The 19294-nt window shown below is 36.3% G+C and overlaps 2 protein-coding genes and 1 long non-coding RNA gene across 6 annotated transcripts; 1 reads left to right on the top strand and 2 right to left on the bottom strand.

Moving 5' to 3' along the window:
* Nucleotides 1–892: 892 nt before the first annotated feature.
* On the bottom strand, nucleotides 893–3839 carry LOC120082979 (LEAF RUST 10 DISEASE-RESISTANCE LOCUS RECEPTOR-LIKE PROTEIN KINASE-like 1.2). Its single transcript, XM_039038439.1, is given in 5 exon segments — nucleotides 893–1175; nucleotides 1177–1955; nucleotides 2048–2311; nucleotides 2408–2443; nucleotides 2882–3839. Coding segments are annotated over 5 exon segments (1983 nt in total). The 5' UTR covers nucleotides 3693–3839; the 3' UTR covers nucleotides 893–1082.
* Nucleotides 3243–16644, top strand: LOC120082984. Of its 2 annotated transcripts, XR_005483348.1 has the most exons (4): nucleotides 3243–3383; nucleotides 3487–3660; nucleotides 11911–12033; nucleotides 15840–16644. It is a non-coding gene; the product is annotated as an uncharacterized LOC120082984 (long non-coding RNA). The 2 variants fall into 2 exon arrangements; XR_005483349.1 differs by lacking the exons at nucleotides 11911–12033; nucleotides 15840–16644 and adding an exon at nucleotides 5606–5920.
* On the bottom strand, nucleotides 4526–15827 carry LOC120082981 (PR5-like receptor kinase). Of its 3 annotated transcripts, XM_039038442.1 has the most exons (5): nucleotides 14335–14473; nucleotides 13543–14209; nucleotides 11964–12192; nucleotides 5821–5856; nucleotides 4526–5660 (listed from the first exon to the last, which is right to left on the bottom strand). In XM_039038442.1, exons 2-5 carry the CDS (start codon nucleotides 13546–13548, stop codon nucleotides 4552–4554), a joined length of 1380 nt encoding a protein of 459 aa, XP_038894370.1. In that variant the 5' UTR covers nucleotides 13549–14209; nucleotides 14335–14473; the 3' UTR covers nucleotides 4526–4551. The 3 variants fall into 3 exon arrangements, with proteins under 3 accessions (XP_038894370.1, XP_038894368.1, XP_038894369.1); XM_039038440.1 differs by lacking the exon at nucleotides 13543–14209 and having other exon boundaries at nucleotides 14335–15827; XM_039038441.1 differs by having other exon boundaries at nucleotides 13543–14476.
* Nucleotides 16645–19294: the final 2650 nt, after the last annotated feature.

A 19294-nucleotide genomic window follows, 5' to 3' on the forward strand; every position in this document is an offset into this window, starting at 1 on the left:
ACGGATATTTTTGACCCAACACGAGATGGAATTTTTAACTTTTTGACTGATATTAGAAATGATTTGACAACGGATTTTTTTTTTTTAAAAAAGGACAATAATTGAAAAAAACAGACATGGATTCTGGGCTTCAATGTTGGTTTAAAGAGCTTCAATAGATTTTGGGCTTCAGTTGACAAACGACATTAAAGGGCTTTAATGTCGGTTGCAACCGATATTAAAGACAATGTTATTAAAGCCCTCCTCAATTATACTTCGGTAAAATTTGACAAATAATTTATTTAAGTCATTGTTAAGTTGGCCCAGTATAACACTTATATTGGATAATTAACAATATATGATTTCTATTTATTAAACAGTTTAATAAATTTTAATCATTTATTGCGTGCATATAAAATGTTTGACTAATTCACGTCCCAGGTTAGTTCCTAAGTAGGGTTGTTCCCTTACGGTCAATTTAAATACCACAATCCTAGACAAATCTTCCTTAGATAGAAGTCCCATATAGGCTAATAATTTATCTAAGTCATTGTTAAGTTCGGTAAAATTCGACTAATAATTTATCCAAGTCATTGTTAAGTTGGCCCAATGTAACACTTATATTGGATAATTAACAATATATGATTTCTATTTGTTAAATAATTTAATAAATTTTAATCATTTATTGCATGCATATAAAATATTTGATTATTTCACATCCCAGGTAAGTTCCTAAGTAGGGGTGTATCAATTTAAATACCACAATCCTAGACATGACCTTCCTTAGATAGAAGTCCCATATAGGTAAATATTTTATAAATTAATCTCTTTTTTTTTTTTACCAAGTTAATCCTATTAAATGAAGATAAAAGATTAGCCTACTTATAATCATATTAGAAATATAACAATTATATTAAACTATTAATCAATATAACACTTATATTATAAATATATAAACAATTAATATAGTTTTTCTAGAAATTACAAGACAGTTTTCCAGTTGTGGTGTAGTTTTTCCAGAAACTACAGAGAAGGAAGTGCTTTTGGAAAGTTTAGCATCATAGCATCTATTTTATTTTACCATGAAACCATCAATAAATAACTCACCCACTACCATTTGGTGTTGAAGTTTTGCTAATCCAAGGCACAATCACAGAATCTGGGGATTGTCCCTTCTCTTTCCCACAACTTCTACTCCTCTATATTCTTTAGAATTTCTAAAGCCTCCAACATTGATGGTCTCGTATCCCTCACACTTTGCAGGCATTGAAATGCCAACTCTGCTACTCTACATATCATGTCTCTGATCCTTTTATCTGTTTTAAATCCAAGACATGGATCTACGAAGTCGTCTAATTCGTCATTTTGGATCTTGTTCATCGCCATCGTCGACAGGTTAATCTCATCTCTGTGCCTTGTGATGTCAACTGCTGGCTTTGAAGATATCAGCTCAACCAACACAACTCCAAAGCTAAAAACGTCGCTTTTACTCGTAAGTTGATAACATTCATAATACTCTGGATCAATATAGCCAGGAGTTCCTTGTGGAGCAGTTGAAACATGTGTCGCTTGCGTCGGAAAAAGTCGAGACAGTCCGAAATCGGCAACTTTAACGTTGAAGTTGTTGTCAACGAGAATGTTGGTGGTTTTAACATCGCGGTGGATGGTTTTAGAAGCATGGAGAAAAGCCAGAGCACTTGCTGTCTCTATGGCAATCTTCAACCTTGTGAGCCATGGAAGCTCACCCGGTCTTGCTTGGATGCCATGAAGATGATCAGCGACTGTACCATTTGGTACGAACTCATAAACCAACAAGAGTTCACGGCTTCGTCGAGAGGTGCATCCATAAAGAGTGACAAGATGTGGGTGGCACAAACGGGTAAGGATCTCAACTTCATTTAGGAAATGCTCAACTTTTTTAACGTTATTTTCAAACAATCGTTTAACTGCAACCTCACGTCCATCTCGGAGTTTACCTGTTAGAAATCAAACAGTAGTCAACTCAATATTATTTTGAGCTGCATCTATCTTTTTGTATTCTACATAAAAAAAATTCGAAAGTACTTACCATAGTAGACAGTGCCAAAGCTGCCGTCTCCAAGTTCGTTGGCTGGGTTAAATTTGTCTGTAGCTTGTACAAGTTCTTGATAGGAGAAGAGAGGAACAGTTATGTAATTTTCTCCTTTCTCAAGTTCCTTCATTAGACGATCACGAGAATTGTTTTGAAGGAGAATGGAGGAGGAAGCACGAAAATGCTTCTTTTTGTTCAAACGAAGCCTAATGAAAAAGATTAGACTCGTAATCACTATGCCTCCAAAACCAGAGCCAACACCTATAATGCCATTAGATTTGCTAATTAAATTTAGTTTCTAAACATGAGAAATTAAATAATGTATGTAATGTGACATCAAGGTCTACACTTTAGTACCTATGACAACCTTCTTCCAATTATCATTTGATCCTTCTGTAAGGCCAAGCAAATGGTGGTTAGACAAGGTTGTTGTACCAAAAGAATGAAAGCACAAGAACATTATAGCTAGACAAACACTATTTGTAAGCTAGACCAATAAGGTTTTGGATATATTTTAAATTTAGTCTACATTTTTGTTTCAATTTGATCTCTATAATTAGATTAAACCTCACATATTGGCCATTTACTTTCTTCTATTATCGACCCAAAAAAAGTCTAGCATTTATTTCAATTTTTGTTTACGTAGTTCTATACTTAAATACAATCAACTAACACAATTTGTACAAACACAAAATACTCGAACATGCAAGATAAAAGATGTGTATATATTTTCTTTTCTCGAGATCAACAAAGTATTAACTAGCTTGGATTGCATCTAAATATTTTTCCTATTAAAAATTGATGCAATGGAAAAAGGAAAATGAGACGTACTAATCTTAAGGGCAGGAGGAGGAAGAGCAGCTTTACAGTCGTAAGGATTAGCAACTCCGTTCTTACAAATGCAGTAAAATGGATACGTCTTGTTCCCTCCACATTTGCCTCCACTTTCATTGCATTCATTACAAGCTTCCTTATACCAATTCCCGTATTCAACATCGAAACCCCATTTCACAGCCTTCTCCACCAAACTTTTCCCCCCTTTTATACCTTCTTTCAACAAATCTATCGTAACCATCACTTCTATATTCATTGTACATTCTCCCTTTTCCATGTTCCGATTCGCCGCCGACGATTCGAATGCATAATTCGCTCTCCCAAGCTTTCCCCATTTCCCACTGCACCAAAATTTGTACCTCTTCGGAGTTGGAATGTAGTTTTCCCCCGAGCAATTGTACCACACCGATATGTTCTGATTGTTGGAAGCGTACGCGAACAGATGCGCATCCATAGTCGCCACTTGGATTTCATTTTCTGGGCAGTAATTCTCGAATAGGTCTGATCTTGCTATCCTCATTCCATTATTCGATTGGTTGATTTTCAGAACGTTGTATTCCACAGAATTTATGTAAATTGTGGTGGTTTGATTTTTCCTGCAGTTCAGTTTGAATTCTTGCCGCCCGCAAGACTTCTGCTTCTTGTTCCCCCAGAAGGGATACTTGATGTTTACCAATTCTCCACAATTGTAACTCTCACCGCAAACTTCAAATGCATCGAGGGCGCCTTCGTTGAAACATGGTGAAAGATGAATCGCGATGAAGATTATGAAGAAGGTACTATTTCTGGGTTTTAGGTAGATTTTCATTTTTTTTGAGTTTCTGAACAATGAAAGGATCAGAATAGAGATAATTATTAGGTATCAATCTTCTTGTCTTTTCACTGACTGAGAACGGTCATCATCAAAGAAAAGTCGGAGCAACCAATTGATTTATGAATCCGATGTTTGCTTCTTAAGAATTGATGCATGGAGTAAGATTCTTCCGAGACAACGTGTCTTACTTATGAATAATCGATATGGGGTAGACTGTCTTCCATAGTTTTCGTGTAATAAATCAAAAAGTGGCCGTCAAACACTCCAGCTAAGTAAGTTGTATATACAAAATTTTCCTCATCAAAATTTCTTAGGTACTTACGGACTTGCCATCAAATCCAACAAGTTTGAATGAGTCACTTGTTCGGTCAGGAAAAAAGATGGTCATTTATGAGAGTCTTTGTCCAGGGGACCTGCGGAGACTTGGAACTTTCCAACCCTCAACTTCCGCAAGGGAAAGATTGATTATAGAGATGTAAAAACCCTTTCATCCTGCTTAGTAAATGACGATTATGGTAGAGATTATTTTACTGTGATTTTAATTTTTTTCATAGTACGAACAAATGCACACGTGTGAGAGTTTGAACTTCTGATCTCATGGAGTAGATATTTTAATGATGTTGGACTGTGCACGTGTACTATATGGTTTCCTGCTTGCCTTCAAATCATACCAGTTTGGAATAGTCAATTGTTAACTCAAAAAGGCAAAAAGATATCAAATTTGGGAGTCTTCAAACAGGGGAAATTGTTGTTCTTATGTTGCTTCTGCTGGACTTACAAACTAACAATAGGCATTCAAAGACAGATGGGATGTGTCCCACGAGCAAGAGGGCTTGCATCTAAAGCAGTGTCATTAGTATGAGTTCGATGAAGAAGAAGCAGCACCAGCAGCTTGGAGTAGATCAGTTGATGGAGGTCCAAACAAGTTGGGTTTTGGTGGTATCTGTAAACCATCAACACTGCCTTCTAACATTCCAACCACATCGGTCATTGACGGCCTGTCATCCGGCAATGTCTGAATGCAGTGCAACCCCACGATTATCATTTTTCTTGCCATTTCTTCTTCCTCTTCTGTGTTGCCCCAGCAACAAGAACCTCCATCTATTTCATGTCGTGTAAGATCCTTATATATCCAATCAGGAAAGTACTCTTCACTGCTCTGTCCTACTCCTTCATTGGGACACTTTCTTTCATCCAACATCTCAAGAACCAACATTCCATAACTATAAACATCAGATTTGTGTGAAACTTTGCCAAGATTTCTAAATATTACTTCAGGTGCCATGAATCCTATTGTTCCTTTCATACTTGCGATTGACACACGACTCTCTTTGGCTATGCATTTTGCAAGCCCGAAGTCTGAGATCTTAGGGCAGAAATTACTGTCCAAAAGAATGTTGCTTGGTTTGATGTCAAAATGCAAGATCCTTGTGTTGCAGTGGCAATGCAAATACTCTAAGCCTCGACCCACACCAATAACGATGCTATAGAGTGTGCTCAAACTCAACTCCACACCATTTTTTATCTGTAGCCCTCTTTGAAATATGTACTTGTCCAATGACTCATTAGACATGTATTCATAAACTAAAGCCTTTTTACTTCGCTCATAGCAGAATCCCAAGAGGGTGGCTATGTTTACATGTGATGTTTTGGTGATGCTAACAACTTCATTCATAAAATCTTGGCCATTTTCTTTTGATTCATTCAAGAGTTTCACCGCCACATCACGACCGTCTCGTAATTTTCCTTTGTAGACAGTGCTAAATCCTCCTTGGCCAAGCTTGTTTGTGAAGGAATTTGTGATTTTTTTCAGTTGTGAGTAACTGTACCGCTTTGATGTGTGCATGGAATATCTCCTTATCGTTTCCTCAATTTTCTTGTCGTCTGAGATGTGTTTCCTTGTGCAGTATATGAAGATGATGATGGAGATTGTTAAAATGATGCTTCCTGTAGCAATTGCAACTGAAGAAAAAAGGGTTCCAATAATTTATATGATTGGTAAAGCAACAATTCAATGCTGAAATCTAGTGAATGATACCAAAAAAGTAGTAAAAGAGGAGAATGAAGAGTAGTGAGAATGGTTGGTTATGAAATTTTAGCATAAACTAGAAGTGTGTAGTACCTATGATTAATATTTTCTTGAGTAGGTTGGACTTTCCTGCATAAGAAGACATGTATTATTAAGATTTGTTGGAAATAAAAAAAAAAAAAAATTCCATAAATTCAATGAAATGTTCTTCTCTAAATATATCTATATATACACATATATGTTGGAAATAGGGTTTTTAACTTAGGGGCATTTATGTAATTGTGTAAGACCCTTAGGGTTCCCTACTGTCTATTTATACAGTGAGTCCTTGTGTATTTAGAGTATCAGTTTTAAAACAAATAAGAAAAGACTTTATATCGTGGTTTTTCTCCCTGCACTAGGGTTTCCACGTAATCTTGTTGTTTTTTTCTTCCCTATTCTCTTTTTTTAACATGGTATCAGAGCACGGGACGAAAACCTAGCCGTTATGGAAGAGAATCAACCTCAATCCTTCTCTGTTGATGGATCTTCAAGTTTTGACAAGGAACGGCAATCCGAGCAACGGTAAAGGAATGTTTTCAGGATGCCCTATCGGAATTAATATCTGTCGTTTAGATACAATCCTTGGAAAATCACCCTCAGCCAATCGGGTATCACCATTATGAAACCAGTCAGAATCCGATTGGAGCTAGAGCTGGAGCTGGAGCCGGCCGCAAGGAACCATCGATTCATGATTGGAGCTATCACGATCATGGCAGAGTCGCCGGCAGTCTCAGACGTGAAGAACAGACTGGCCGCGAGGAGGGGTTGACCGTCGTTCGGAGCTATCAGGGCAGAGGGAGAAGTGTCGGGGGCGAAGAGCAGAAGAGTGATCTGATTAAGGTTAGTATCGGTCTGGAGCAAACCGGACCGGTTCGAGTTGAACCAGGGTAAACCAGCCAGACCCGGTATGTTGATTTTAGTTCCAACTCGATCCGATCCGACCCACGCCAGGCCCAACCCGAGAACGCAACCTTTAATTCCGACCCGCGATCCTTTAATTTCGACCCACAATCCGACCCACGCCTGGCCCGACCCGAAAACTCAGCCCTTAATTTCGACCCACGCCCTGTCTCTTATACACATCTAGATGTGTATAAGAGACAGACCAGCACCTATTCCAATCAATTGTGGTTCAGCTTGTTACCCAGACGATGTGAGACAACGGTTGGCTTACCTGCAACAGCAGATTTCTGATTTGGATACGATGTTCAGTGCAAATCCTCAACCGATTTATTCAGAAAATCCGGTAAACTCATTACCTATAGTGCCTAACGTTTCTTGCTTATCTGGTTCGTTGGGTAATACTGCAAGATTTAACGTCGGAGAAAAATTAAATAGCCAGAACTATTTTTCTTGGTCTCAATCGATCCGGATGGCCTTGGAAGGGCCTCACAAGTTTGGATATTTGACAGGGAAAATTCCAAAGTCGGCCCCAGCTGAACCACAAGAACGAATTTGGAAAGGAGAAGATTCGTTGCTACGGTCTGTCTTGGTGAACAGTATGGAACCCCAAATAGGAAGACCGCTATTATATGCTGCCACAGCCAAGGATATCTTGGAAGCGGTGTAAGATCTATATTCTAAACGACAGAATGCCTCTCGGTTATATACACTCCATAAACAGGTTCATGAATCCAAACAAGGGTCTATGGATGTTACCTCTTATTTTAACAAACTGTTGATGCTGTGGCAGAAAATGGACTTGTGTAGAGAAATTGTCTGGAATTGTCCACAGGATGAAGCCCAATATTTGAAGATTGAGGAAGCAGATTGTGTTTATGTGTTTTTGGCTGGATTAAATCCAAAGTTTGATGGGGTTCGTAGTTGGATCTTGGGCTAGCGCTCGATTCCTTCATTTCGAGAGGTCTGTTCTAAAATACGGCTAGAAGAAGATCGGTCGTGTGCCATGAATAATACCACCTCAAATACTGATGCAGTTGCTTTCGTTGCCAAGCCGTCCAGTACTGATGGTGATAAGAAACCTCCTCCCATTTGTGAACATTGTAAAAAGCTTTGGCATACGAAGGATCAATGTTGGAAATTACACGGGAAGCCCTCAAATAGCAGGCGACGACAGTCTCATGAAAAATCTAATACTAGTCGTGCCCTGGTAAGTGATTCAGTAGATGGCCAAACTCAAAAGAAATCTCCTGGTGACGGTAAACACAACTCAAGTACAGTTGGGGTGAGTGCAATTACACAGTCAGGTAATTTTCCTTCTTTCGTCCTAATTAGTGTGAATGGTAAGAAACCATGGATTGTGGATTTAAGAGCTACTGATTATCTTACAAGTTCCTCAGAGTTATTTATGTCATATAATCCGAGTGCTGGTAATGAGAGAATTCGAATTGTAGATGGATCTTTTGCCCCTATTGCATGAAAGGGCAATATCTCTCCGTTTCATGGTTTAATTCTACGTGATACCTTACATGTGCCTAAAATATCATATAATCTATTATCTGGTAGTAAACTAACAAGATATTTGAGGTGTAAGGCGATTTTCTCACCTGATTCAGTTTTATTTTAGGATCTGAAATCGGGGATGACGATTGGCACTGTCCGGCACGATAGGGGACTCTACTTCTTTTCTGACGAGGCTTCCTCTAGGAATGATCACCAATCGGGGTTTATGTCTTTAAACTTCTCTGTTTCTGAAAATGATGTTATGTTATGCCATTTTCGCTTAAAACATTCGAATTTTCAATATATGAAATATTTATTTCCTCATTTATTTCGTAATGCTAGTACTTCTTCTTTTAATTGTGATGTTTGTATTCGTGCCAAGCAACATCGTGTTTCTTTCCATTCTCAGCCTTATAAACCCTTGAGTCCTTTTTCTCTTATTCATAGTGATGTATGGGGTCCCTCACCGGTTACTACTTCCACGGGAAAACGGTGGTTTGTCACGTTTATAGATGATCACACCCGTTTCACCTGGGTTTTCCTGCTCACTGATAAATCTGAAGTGTCCTCTGTTTTTCAACAGTTTTACACAATTGTCGAAACTCAATTTAAAACAAAGATTGAGATTTTAAGAAGTGATAATGGACGAGAATTCTTTAATGCCTCTTTCAGAAAATTTCACGACTCTAAAGATATTGTTCACCCGAGCTCATGTGCTTACACTCCGCAACAAAATGGAGTAGCTGAGCGTAAAAATCGACATCTGGTTGAAGTAGCTCGATCTCTTATGTTATCCGCCACCCTTCCATCATACCTCTGGGGAGATGCAGTTCTTACTGCTGCTCACCTCATTAATCGGATGCCCTCTCGTATTCTTAATCTTCATACCCCTTTAGAATTGCTTAAAGAGTCTTTTCCCACTACTCGATTGAACTCTGATGTTTCTCTTCGGGTTTTTGGTTGTGTTGCTTTTGTTCACTCCCATGGTCCAAACCGCACGAAATTTTCTCCTCGTGCTCAGAAGTATGTCTTTGTTGGATATCCACTCCATTAACATGGATATAAATGCTATCACCCGTCATCTCGAAAGTACTATGTCTCTATGGATGTCACCTTTCTCGAGGATCAGTCGTTCTTCCCTGTTAGTCATCTTCAGGGGGAGAACATAAATGAAGAGACTAACTGGTCACTCTAGGCCATTTCTTTAGAGTCAGCGCTCATTCAAACCGTCTAAACCTAGTCCTGATCATGATAGTCTGGTTCTTCCTACCAATCAAGTTCCTTGGAAAACGTACTACAGGAAGAATCTCAGAAGGAAGTAGTGTCACCTGTTGAACCAGAACTGTCGGCTGCCAGTGCAGGAGTCAGACCTGTCATCAGGTCCAGGTACGTATATTTAATGATGTTGATTTATATGGAAATGATGAAGGCATACATGACAAGGGGAGAAGGAACCAGTGATACTAAGAAAGTGATAGAAAGGGAAATTGTAGAGGATGAAATGATTGAAGCTACAAAGGATGAAATGGTCCATGCTAATGATGATGTGGAAGATACCTACTGAAGTTCTGATAGGCAAATGGTAAATCAAAGAACGTGATGCGTCACTTGATCTTCCTATAGCCCTGAGTAAAGGTACCCGTTCATGTACTAAATATCCTAACAGTTACATGACATATAGTAATCTGACATCCGAGTTTAAGGCTTTTACTACTAGCTTGGACACTGAGGTGTTTCCAGATAACATAAGTGTTGCAAATGAAAAAACAGAATGGCGGTCTGCTGTTATGGAAGAAATAAGACTCTGAAAAGAATAAACCTAGGAACCGTGACTTTGCTAAGGGCAAAAATAGTAGGATAAGTAAATGGGTGTTTAACTATAAAGTATAAGTCAGATGAGACAATTGACCGATACAAAACTAGAATTGTTGCAAGAGGTTTACCCCAAACATATGGAGTGGATTATTTCTGAGATGTTTTCACCTGCGGCTAAACTTAACACGATCCGAGTGCTTCTGTTAGTAGTTGTGAATAATGATTGGCCCCTACACCAGCTGAGTTTAAAATGTTTTTTGAAATGGGGAACTTGATGAGGAAGTCTATATGAGCCCTCTCCGGGTTCGAGAGTCAATTTAAAAATAAAGTGTGTAGATTGAGGAAATCACCTATACGGTTGATGAAACAGTCTCCAAGGGCCTGGTTTGACAGGTTCACGACGTTTGTGAAAGCACAGGGATATGTTCAAGGACATTCCGATCACATTCTTTTTGTAAGAAGATCAACATCAGGGAAAATAGTTTTGTCTTATTGTCTATGTTGATGATAGTTTTATCTGGGGAGATGATGTAGAAGTTACAAACTAAAACAGAGATGGCTAGAGAGTTTGAAAATTAAGACCAGAAAGCTAAGATACTTTCTGGGAATGGAAGGGCTCGCTCAAAGAGGGTATATCAATTTTCTCAACGAAAATATACACTGGACTTGCTAAAGGAAACAGGTATGACTGGGTGTAAACTGTTGACAACGGCAAGTAGAAATAACATGCGAAAATCGGTGATAAGAATGATAGCATTCCCAGTTAAAAGAAAGGTTATCAGCGGTTTAGATTGAGAAGTTGATATACTTGTCTACACAAACCAGATATTTCTTATGCAGTAAGTGTTGTGAGTCAGTTCATGCAAGCTCCTTGTGAGGATCATATGATAGCAGTTGAACGTATTCTTCGGTATCTGAAAGGAACTCCTGGTAAAGGCCTAATGTTTAGGAAAACCGATAAACGATCTGTTGAAGCTTACATTGATTCTGACTGGGCAGAGTCTATTGTTGATAGAAGATCCATGTCTGGATATTGTACGTTTTTCTGGGGAAATCTAGTCAGCTGGAGAAGTAAAAAACAAGGAGTTGTTGCTAGAAGTAGTGCTGAGGCAGAGTATCGGGTCATGAGTCCAGGGATTTGTGAAGAAATCTGGTTGAAGAAAGTATTATAAGATCTCTAGCAAGATAATGAGCTTCCAATGAAATTATTTTGTGATAATAAAGCTGCCATCAGTATTGCAAACAACCCAGTTCAATATGACAGAACTAAACATGTGGAGATAGACAGACACTATATTAAGTAGAGGTTGGACAGTGGAAACATATGCATCCCTTATATTCCTTCGGGTCAACAAGTTGCTGATGTACTTACAAAAGGGTTATTGAGACAAAATTTTAATTATTGTGTAAGCAAGTTGGGGCTTGTTGATATCTATGCACCAACTTGAGGGGAGTGTTGGAAATAGGGTTTTTAACCTAGGGGCATTTATGTAATTGTGTAAGACCCCTAGGATTCCTTACTGTCTATTTATACAGTGAGTCCCTGTATATTTAGAGTATTAGTTTTAAAACAAATAAGAAAAGACTTTATATCGTGGTTTTTCTCCCTGTACTAAGGTTTCCACGTAATTCTGTTGTTTTTCTCTTCCCTATTCTCTTTTTTTAACAATATATATTCCATAGAGATTTGAAACTGAACCTTTGTAGAATGAACATGTCAAAGTTATAGAATTATGAAATAGAAATTTGTGTTTTCTATGGGATTCACTTAACAAATCTAGAAAAGAAAGCAAGCTAGTTGTGATTATATAGTACTACCACTTATATTATATTGTGCATTATTTTCTATATAGACAAAGGACGAAATAGGTTAAATTACGAGTTTAGTTTTTAAACTTAGATTTGTGTCTAATTTCCACGTAGTTGATCTCGAATACTTCAACTTTGATGGTATTGGAAGAAAGAAATGGACATACCAGGTCGAGGAGAAACTATGCAGACGTAAGGACGATGCTGATCTTGGGTTTTGCAAATGCAGTAAAATTGGTACGTTGCATTTTCTCCACACTTTCCATGAATTTCTCTACATGCATCACATGCTATAGTATAGAGATTCTTGTATTCAACTTCCAACTCTTGTTTCGTCCTAATTGCTGGCTTCTCCAACAGGCTCATTCTATGCTCTAGCTTAGTATAGATAGAGACCTGGATAATATGTTTGGAGACGGACTAATTATATTAAATTGATTTTAGAAAATTAATAACATTTTCAAAGTCATTGGAGATGTGCTAAAATGAGAGTATATGCATAGTTCAACAAACATAAAATATGAATAATTAATTGATCAAAATTCGAATCCTCATCCCACAAGTTATTGAATTAAAAAAAGAAATGGTCATTGAGATGACACAATAAATAGAATAAGGTGCAAGGACATCTTAATGTTGGATGGACCAAACTAATATTCGCAGTCACACCAAGATCATCTAGCTTAGGATGTTATCAAAAAGAAAAAGAAAAAGATAAACTTAAGTTATTGCCACCATGTCAACATTTTTAGTTAGCACAACCAATGGTCAACTAGAGTTCGAGTATTTAAATGTCCAGTTCGGATTTTACCAAGATGCAGCATCTGCTTCAATCACCAAGGGAAAAATATATATAAAAAGGTTTATAAAAGAAAACTTTATCGTAAGGTAACTTTTGATTAGGCTCTTAAGTAGGTTGCATGGATGTACCGAAATATTATGGTTAAAAAACACTTTTGATTCCTAAACTTTCATGAAAGTAACAATTTAGTCTCTAAACTTAATTGCTAACAATATAGTCCCTCTACTTTCAATTTTGTAACAATTTAGTCCATGAACTTTAATATGTAACAATTTAATCATTGTACTTTCAAATTTGTAACAATCTAGTCTCCAAAATACAAAAATTTATCAAAATTTGATGTTAATTTTTATTATTTTATGATGTAGACTTTGTATTTTATAAAAATATCGAGTCTCTAATTAGTCTACCGGTTTATTTATACAATAAATCTCATTAAGTCTTAATATTAATTTCTATAATAGGGATTAAATTGTTACAAATTTAAAAGTATAAGGGCTAAATTGTTACATAGTAAAGTCTAGGGACTATATTATTACAAAATTAAAAGTTCAGGGACTAAATCGTTACAAACCAAAATTTACTAAATTATTACTTTTACGAAAGTCTAGGGATTAAGAGTGATTTTTTATCCCTTTTTTTTTGTTTAAAATTATTTTTCAAATATCAATAACTAAATATCCATTTTGAAGTTTTACAAACAACTGGATATCAACACAAAGTCAAAACTTCATGGATTGAAACTGCATTTTACCTCATTTTTTAATTTTCATATTAACCTTCTAAATAAATAATTTTCACTTATAACATGGCCCATGTAACTCGCAACAAATTTTTTTGGGATCTTTACACATATAGCAAAATAGGGGAAAATTTTGCAAATATAACACAATTTAAAACAAACATAGCAATATGAGTTTTTTAGAGTTCGAACTAAACTATACCTCCATGAGTTAAGACCCTTCTGATTTCCCTCCTAAAATTGTCCATCTTCTTCATTACGATTCCCGTTTTTCTTCTCCCTTTCATTGCAATTTCTTCCTCTTTTTTGATCTTCACAATTTTCAAGTCCTAATCGCTGGCGCTGGTATCAGCTCTAATCACGGTTCCTTTTGATATTTCTTCACTAATCGCTGCCTAATTGTTGCTAATCAACAGTAAGTAAAACTTCCTCCTCCTTTTCCAACATAAATATACTAATTGCTATCGAAGGTCTACAATAGATTCAATGCATGTGATTGAATGATAAACAAGTAAAACTTCTTCCATTTCTTTTCTTCTTTGCTGTTGAGGATAACGTACCTTCACATATCCTTACAATTGTATGATATTGTTCACTTTGGATATAAATCCCCATGGTTTTGCTTTTGGAAAGCATCCCAAAAGATCTCGTACCAATGAAGATAATCTTCCTTACTTATATACCCATGATCATTCCCTTTCCTAACCAATGTAGGATTTGCATTTGCATATCAACATTAATTGTTATCTTTATTGAGTAAATTTTCTCGCGTAAAATCAGTACTTTTTACCCATTGCTCCCTGAGGTATGTGATAGATTCAGTGCATGTGAATATGCATTATTTCTAGTATTCACGTTCTTCACTGAGACTAGAAAAAAAATATAGCTCATCAGATAGAAGTTTAGACATATAATGGTAACAAACATCATAGTTTAACTGTGTTTGTGCAATTTTCTCTATATTTATTTATTTATTTTTATTTTGAGTAAGTACCTTGTTAGTTTGCTCCATGTACGGCAAGGTGAAATCAAGTATCCCAGCCTTCCCTGTCAGAGTCATTCCATCCTTTTTACCTTCCAAGCCTTCTGTTATATCCTTATGCAGATTGTTGGATATGAAGCCGAACGATCGTGTTCTACCTTTCACCGCCATCCTAACCGACATCATTTGGTTTATTCTACCTTCCGACCCGTTTATCTTACCTGTCACTTCGGTCTTCATTTTAGACCCTCCAGTTTGTCCACTTGTATAAAAAACATAACGCCCCTCTTTTCCCTGTTTTGAGCCCCAAGGAAATCTGTAATACTCTAAGTTCTTCTCTTTTTGGGGACAACCGTACCAGACAGAGATGTTTCGGTCATTGGAACAATACATAAACACATGGTAATCCAGAGTTGCTGTTTCCGTTTTATTTAGTGCGCGAAAATTATCAGGGCGGTCTTCTCTCCTGATCGTCACTTCATCATCCGACTGGTTGATCTTCATAACGTTATATTCCAATGAATTCATTCCGATTATGTAATCCAATTTCGGCCTCCTGCCAATTTTGAGATGGGAGATGTTTGCCAAGTCTCTGCCATTGCAGTAATTCACACCACATGCTTTAAATTCATGGAGGGCGTCTTGGCTAAAACATGGAGCAAAATGGAATGAGATGAAGGCGATGAAGATGATTTTGATGATGCTGGGGCTAAGAAACTAAGTCAATTTGAGATGGGTTCTCATTTCTTGAGCTTCTGAGCAATCAAATGCATCAGAAAATATTGTTGGTTTTCTAGTCTTTGCAGATGAAGTTAAATAATTGTCATTTTCAAAGAAAGTCTGCAAAAAACATAAACAAAAGAAAGGAGAAAAAGAAACAAGAGACGACCTTTGGCATTTGGCAACATTTTGATATTTTAACGTGTGATACTCGCCCTTTGCCAAAATAATAATAACAACAATAATAAAATGTGATACTCGCCCTTTGCCAAAATAAGAATAACAACATAAACAAAACACTATTTGCGAAATCAAGTCTGCCGAACGCGTTTTCAACCCTTCTAAGGAAAATTGTAAGAGTATGTTAGGTTCAAGGAGTAGAAGTTAGAAGAATAGCTGGTACAGTCGTAAATTATTCATCAGTGAGCAGTTAAAATAGAATTTTAAGTCAAGTTTTTCTCCATTAAATACTCTGTCTGATTGTCATCAAATCATATACAAGCTTGAATTACTCAAAGGGATAAAAAAAATGAGTAATGATTAGGTGCAGTCTAACCCTTATACTTCCTACTTATTAACGTACACAAAAATAGAATTAGAAGAAATTATCTTTTCAAAAAACAAAAATGCCACATGGTATTATTTTATTGGATAATATTTGGAGATGCACTAAGATAGGCTCATCCAAATGAGCTCCAAGTTTTTTTCATAAAAAATATGAAATCTGAGAGTCATCATTCATGTGTAAATATGATTGTAGTTGTGCTGTGCTAAACTATCAAACTATCATTAGGAAGTCAGTTGGATGAAGAGGAAGAAGGCTGGGGTTGTTCAATGGATGGAGGTCCGACCAAGTTGGGTTCTGATGGGAACAGCTCCGTAGACGTAAGGTTGCGCATCTCCATTTCCACAAAAGCAGTACAAGCCATGTGTAGAATTTCCTCCACACGTGCCACCATTTTGAATTCATTGATGGCGTCTACGCTGAAATATGGGGAAAAGGTGAACAGCGATGAAGGAGATCATGTAAACGTTGCTAATGGTGAATGAGGTTTGGATTCTCATTTCCTTGAACTACTAATGCTTCAGAAACAGAGCATCAATTCTAACTCGAGCTGATGCTGAAGTGTCAGAATTGCAGAGGTTAAAAAAATATAGGAGACGACGACTTTTACTTACCACTGCTTTCTTTGAAATTGCTTTCCTGCTTGCATTAAATCATACCAGCTTTGAACTATTCAATTGTTTACTTTACTTCAAGGAAAAAAGATATTCAAATCTTAGTGTCTTCGACCAGGAGATTTCAGTTGTGCTTGTGTAGGAGTTCCAACAGTAAATGGAAAGTCTGTTTATTGCAATGTGAGCCTTCCCACAGTTAGGAACAGGATTTTAGAACCTAATTATGACTAACCACTAAGCTTGGTTAAAGTAGAAGTTGAACTTCGAATTAAAGCCAGCTTCAACTTCCTCAAGTGTAGGATTGATTATAGAGCTGTAAAAACCCTTTCATCCTGCTTAGTAAATGGCGATTATGGCAGAGATGATTTTACTGTGATTTTAATTTTTACGAATAAATAAATGCACATAGTGTGAGAGTTTGAACTTATGATCTTATGCCTGCTTGTCTTCAAATCATACCAGTTTGGAATAGTCAACTGTTAACTCAAAAGCCAAAAAAATATATAAATATATATATATATATATCAAATTTGGGAGTCTTCAAAGAGGGTAAATTGTTCTTGTGCTGCTTCGGCTGGACTAACAAATTAACAATAGGAACTCAAAGACCGATGGGAATGCCTCCAATAGCCTCCATCTATTTGACTGTGTATAAATCGTTGTATTGAGTTGTATGTCCTAAAATTCGTAGTTTGTAAAGTTAAATATTTTCTATTGTCAATAAAGATGTTATTCAACATTTATTCAATAAAGTTATTATTAAATTTGTAAATTGCATTTACAAAGTCTAAATCTAATAAACTAACATCCATCACTATTATATGAATACTTAAACTTTATGTGGAGACATAAAGACGGATCAAGTTCTAGTAAATAGCCAAAACGATCTATAGTATATGAATAAGGTTGGGTAGTAATACTATTGGATGTGACCCACACTGTAGTTATTACAATTTGTTATAAGGTACTACAAACGGAGTGATCCTGATTCATTCATGTATTGAAATGAGGAGTGGGGGTGTCTTATGCAATGAGTTTGCATAAGATCGGACTAAGAAATAAGTCACTCTTATTTTATAACGCTGTTTACTGTTTAAAACCGACTATTTCGCATAGATGACCTAGGTAACTCGACCTTAATTCGGAGCTAACTATGAACTCATGTTTATTTGGGATTATCCTTAGATTTGCATAGGTGAGGGTTGACTCAACAGCGCTGGTAAGCCTCTCATTTCAAGGGTAAGATCGGGTAGATAGATAGGGACATAGGGTGCAAGATGGAATTCACGCCTACTCGATTTAAGGATAGAAGAAAATTTATTCTCTTAAATACTGAATTCATGTCTTGAACAAGAGGCCCCATCCTCTCATTGACCCGAGGGGATCCAGTTTAGTGATTGGCTCACAAACCAATTGTTCATTAAAGAATCAGTGGAACCTAAGAGCAAGATGTAATTTCGAGGCTAAAACAACATTTGACCAAGCTGTTATTACGAACAACCTATGAATGGTCGATTTATTGATTATGGTTAAATCAAGTGGACACAAATATATCTATAGTGAGGAGAGTGCAACTATCGAGTTATAGTGGTGTGACTCAGTAGTTAATGAATATTGATTAATTCGGTCTAAAGAGTTTTAACTAATTAATCTCTAATCGTTGGAGCTCATGATCTGTAGGTTCATAAGGTTCCTCTACTAGCTTTGTAAAATATGAACACCTTGGATTAGTAAACTGGGTGAATTTGAAATGATTTCAATTTGAAGTGTTTAAATTGAATGTAGGGTTTTCAATTTGAACTGTTCAAATTGCAATAAGGGTTTGCATAATTATATTTGATAAAATTTACATTTAATTTATCGAAACTAAACGAAATTGGAGAGCTTATAATATTTAAATATTGGTTTAAATATTAATTACATGAATAGGATTCATGTTTAAATTAAGATTGATTAATTTAATATATGATATTAAATTATTATTTAATCAATTAAATTTATTTAATTAATTAAAATCAAATTAATTTTCATTTTTATTTCAATTTCAGAAATTGAAATATTTTTTATTTTAATTAATTTTGAATTAATTAAAATTAAGAATGAAAAAATGGAAATTGAATCCTTAGTGGATTTTTCCACCATTTCTGAAGTAGGAGGTGGATTAACCTCCTTAATTCCACCTATGCCATTAATTTTATCCAATTGAGGTGTCAATTGTTTGGTATTCAGTGCTTGCATATAAATATCACATAAAAGCTCTTAAATTATCAAATTGAAGGAGAAGAGAATGTTGGATTTTACAAAAATCTGCAGAAATTCATCATCCTCTTAAACCCTCACCAATTCCCTTGACATTTCACTTAAATCTTGAGTTTCATCACTCAAATCCAAGGCTGAGAATAGTAGAGAAGATCTATGGGTGGTCTACTACTGATTTGTAGTACAGAAATTATGAATAGCAGCTTGGTTTTGGAGAATTCTTCAAAGGTATATGATTTTTGAAACCCTTTTATTTGAAAATCTATTTTGCATGCCTTTAGAACTCAAATTTAATGTGATTAAGGTGCTTATTGATTCTGAATGCATTTGTTACATGATTATACTTCCTATCAATTAACGTTAATTTGAGTTTGGTGGGTGAATTTCTATGATTGCATGTTTGGGGACTGATATAGTGTGTCAATCAACTTTGACATTAGATTTCTCTTTAATTCAATTGTTAAATTTGTAATTGGCTCTTGTTTCATGAGCTTATATGTGTGATCTAGAGTCTATAATTTATTTAGAGTCAATAGAGTTTAGGCTGTAATCGAAGTGAGAAGCAAGGGTGGTCGAGTTGTAGATATCTGGACTGAAGCTTCTATTCTTCAACGTCGCGACGTTGTTCATCAAGTGTCGTAACGCTTCGAGCATAATGATGAACAGTGTCGACGTTGTTCATCTTAGCCAAAGAACAACGCACGTCCGTGAGCCAGTTTATGTGAGAGGTGACTGGTTCAATTGGTCTGGCTTCTTCTGGTCTGGTTCAGCCCGTTTTGGTTCGGTTTAACATCTTTTGAAGCTCTAGAGGTCC

This window comes from Benincasa hispida, chromosome 8, assembly GCF_009727055.1.
Source record: "Benincasa hispida cultivar B227 chromosome 8, ASM972705v1, whole genome shotgun sequence".
NCBI classification, from domain to species: Eukaryota; Viridiplantae; Streptophyta; class Magnoliopsida; order Cucurbitales; family Cucurbitaceae; genus Benincasa; species Benincasa hispida.

Excerpts from the sequence above, each read along its gene's own strand:
- LOC120082981 (XM_039038440.1), bottom strand. The coding sequence starts at position 14,850 with ATGAATTCATTGGAATATAACGTTATGAAGATCAACCAGTCGGATGAT. Across the intron at positions 5,857-11,963 it reads CATAGTTTCTCCTCGACCTG|GAAAGTCCAACCTACTCAAG; the intron begins GTATGTCCATTT and ends CTTCTTATGCAG. Across the intron at positions 5,661-5,820 it reads CAAGAAAATATTAATCATAG|TTGCAATTGCTACAGGAAGC; the intron begins GTACTACACACT and ends TTTTTTCTTCAG.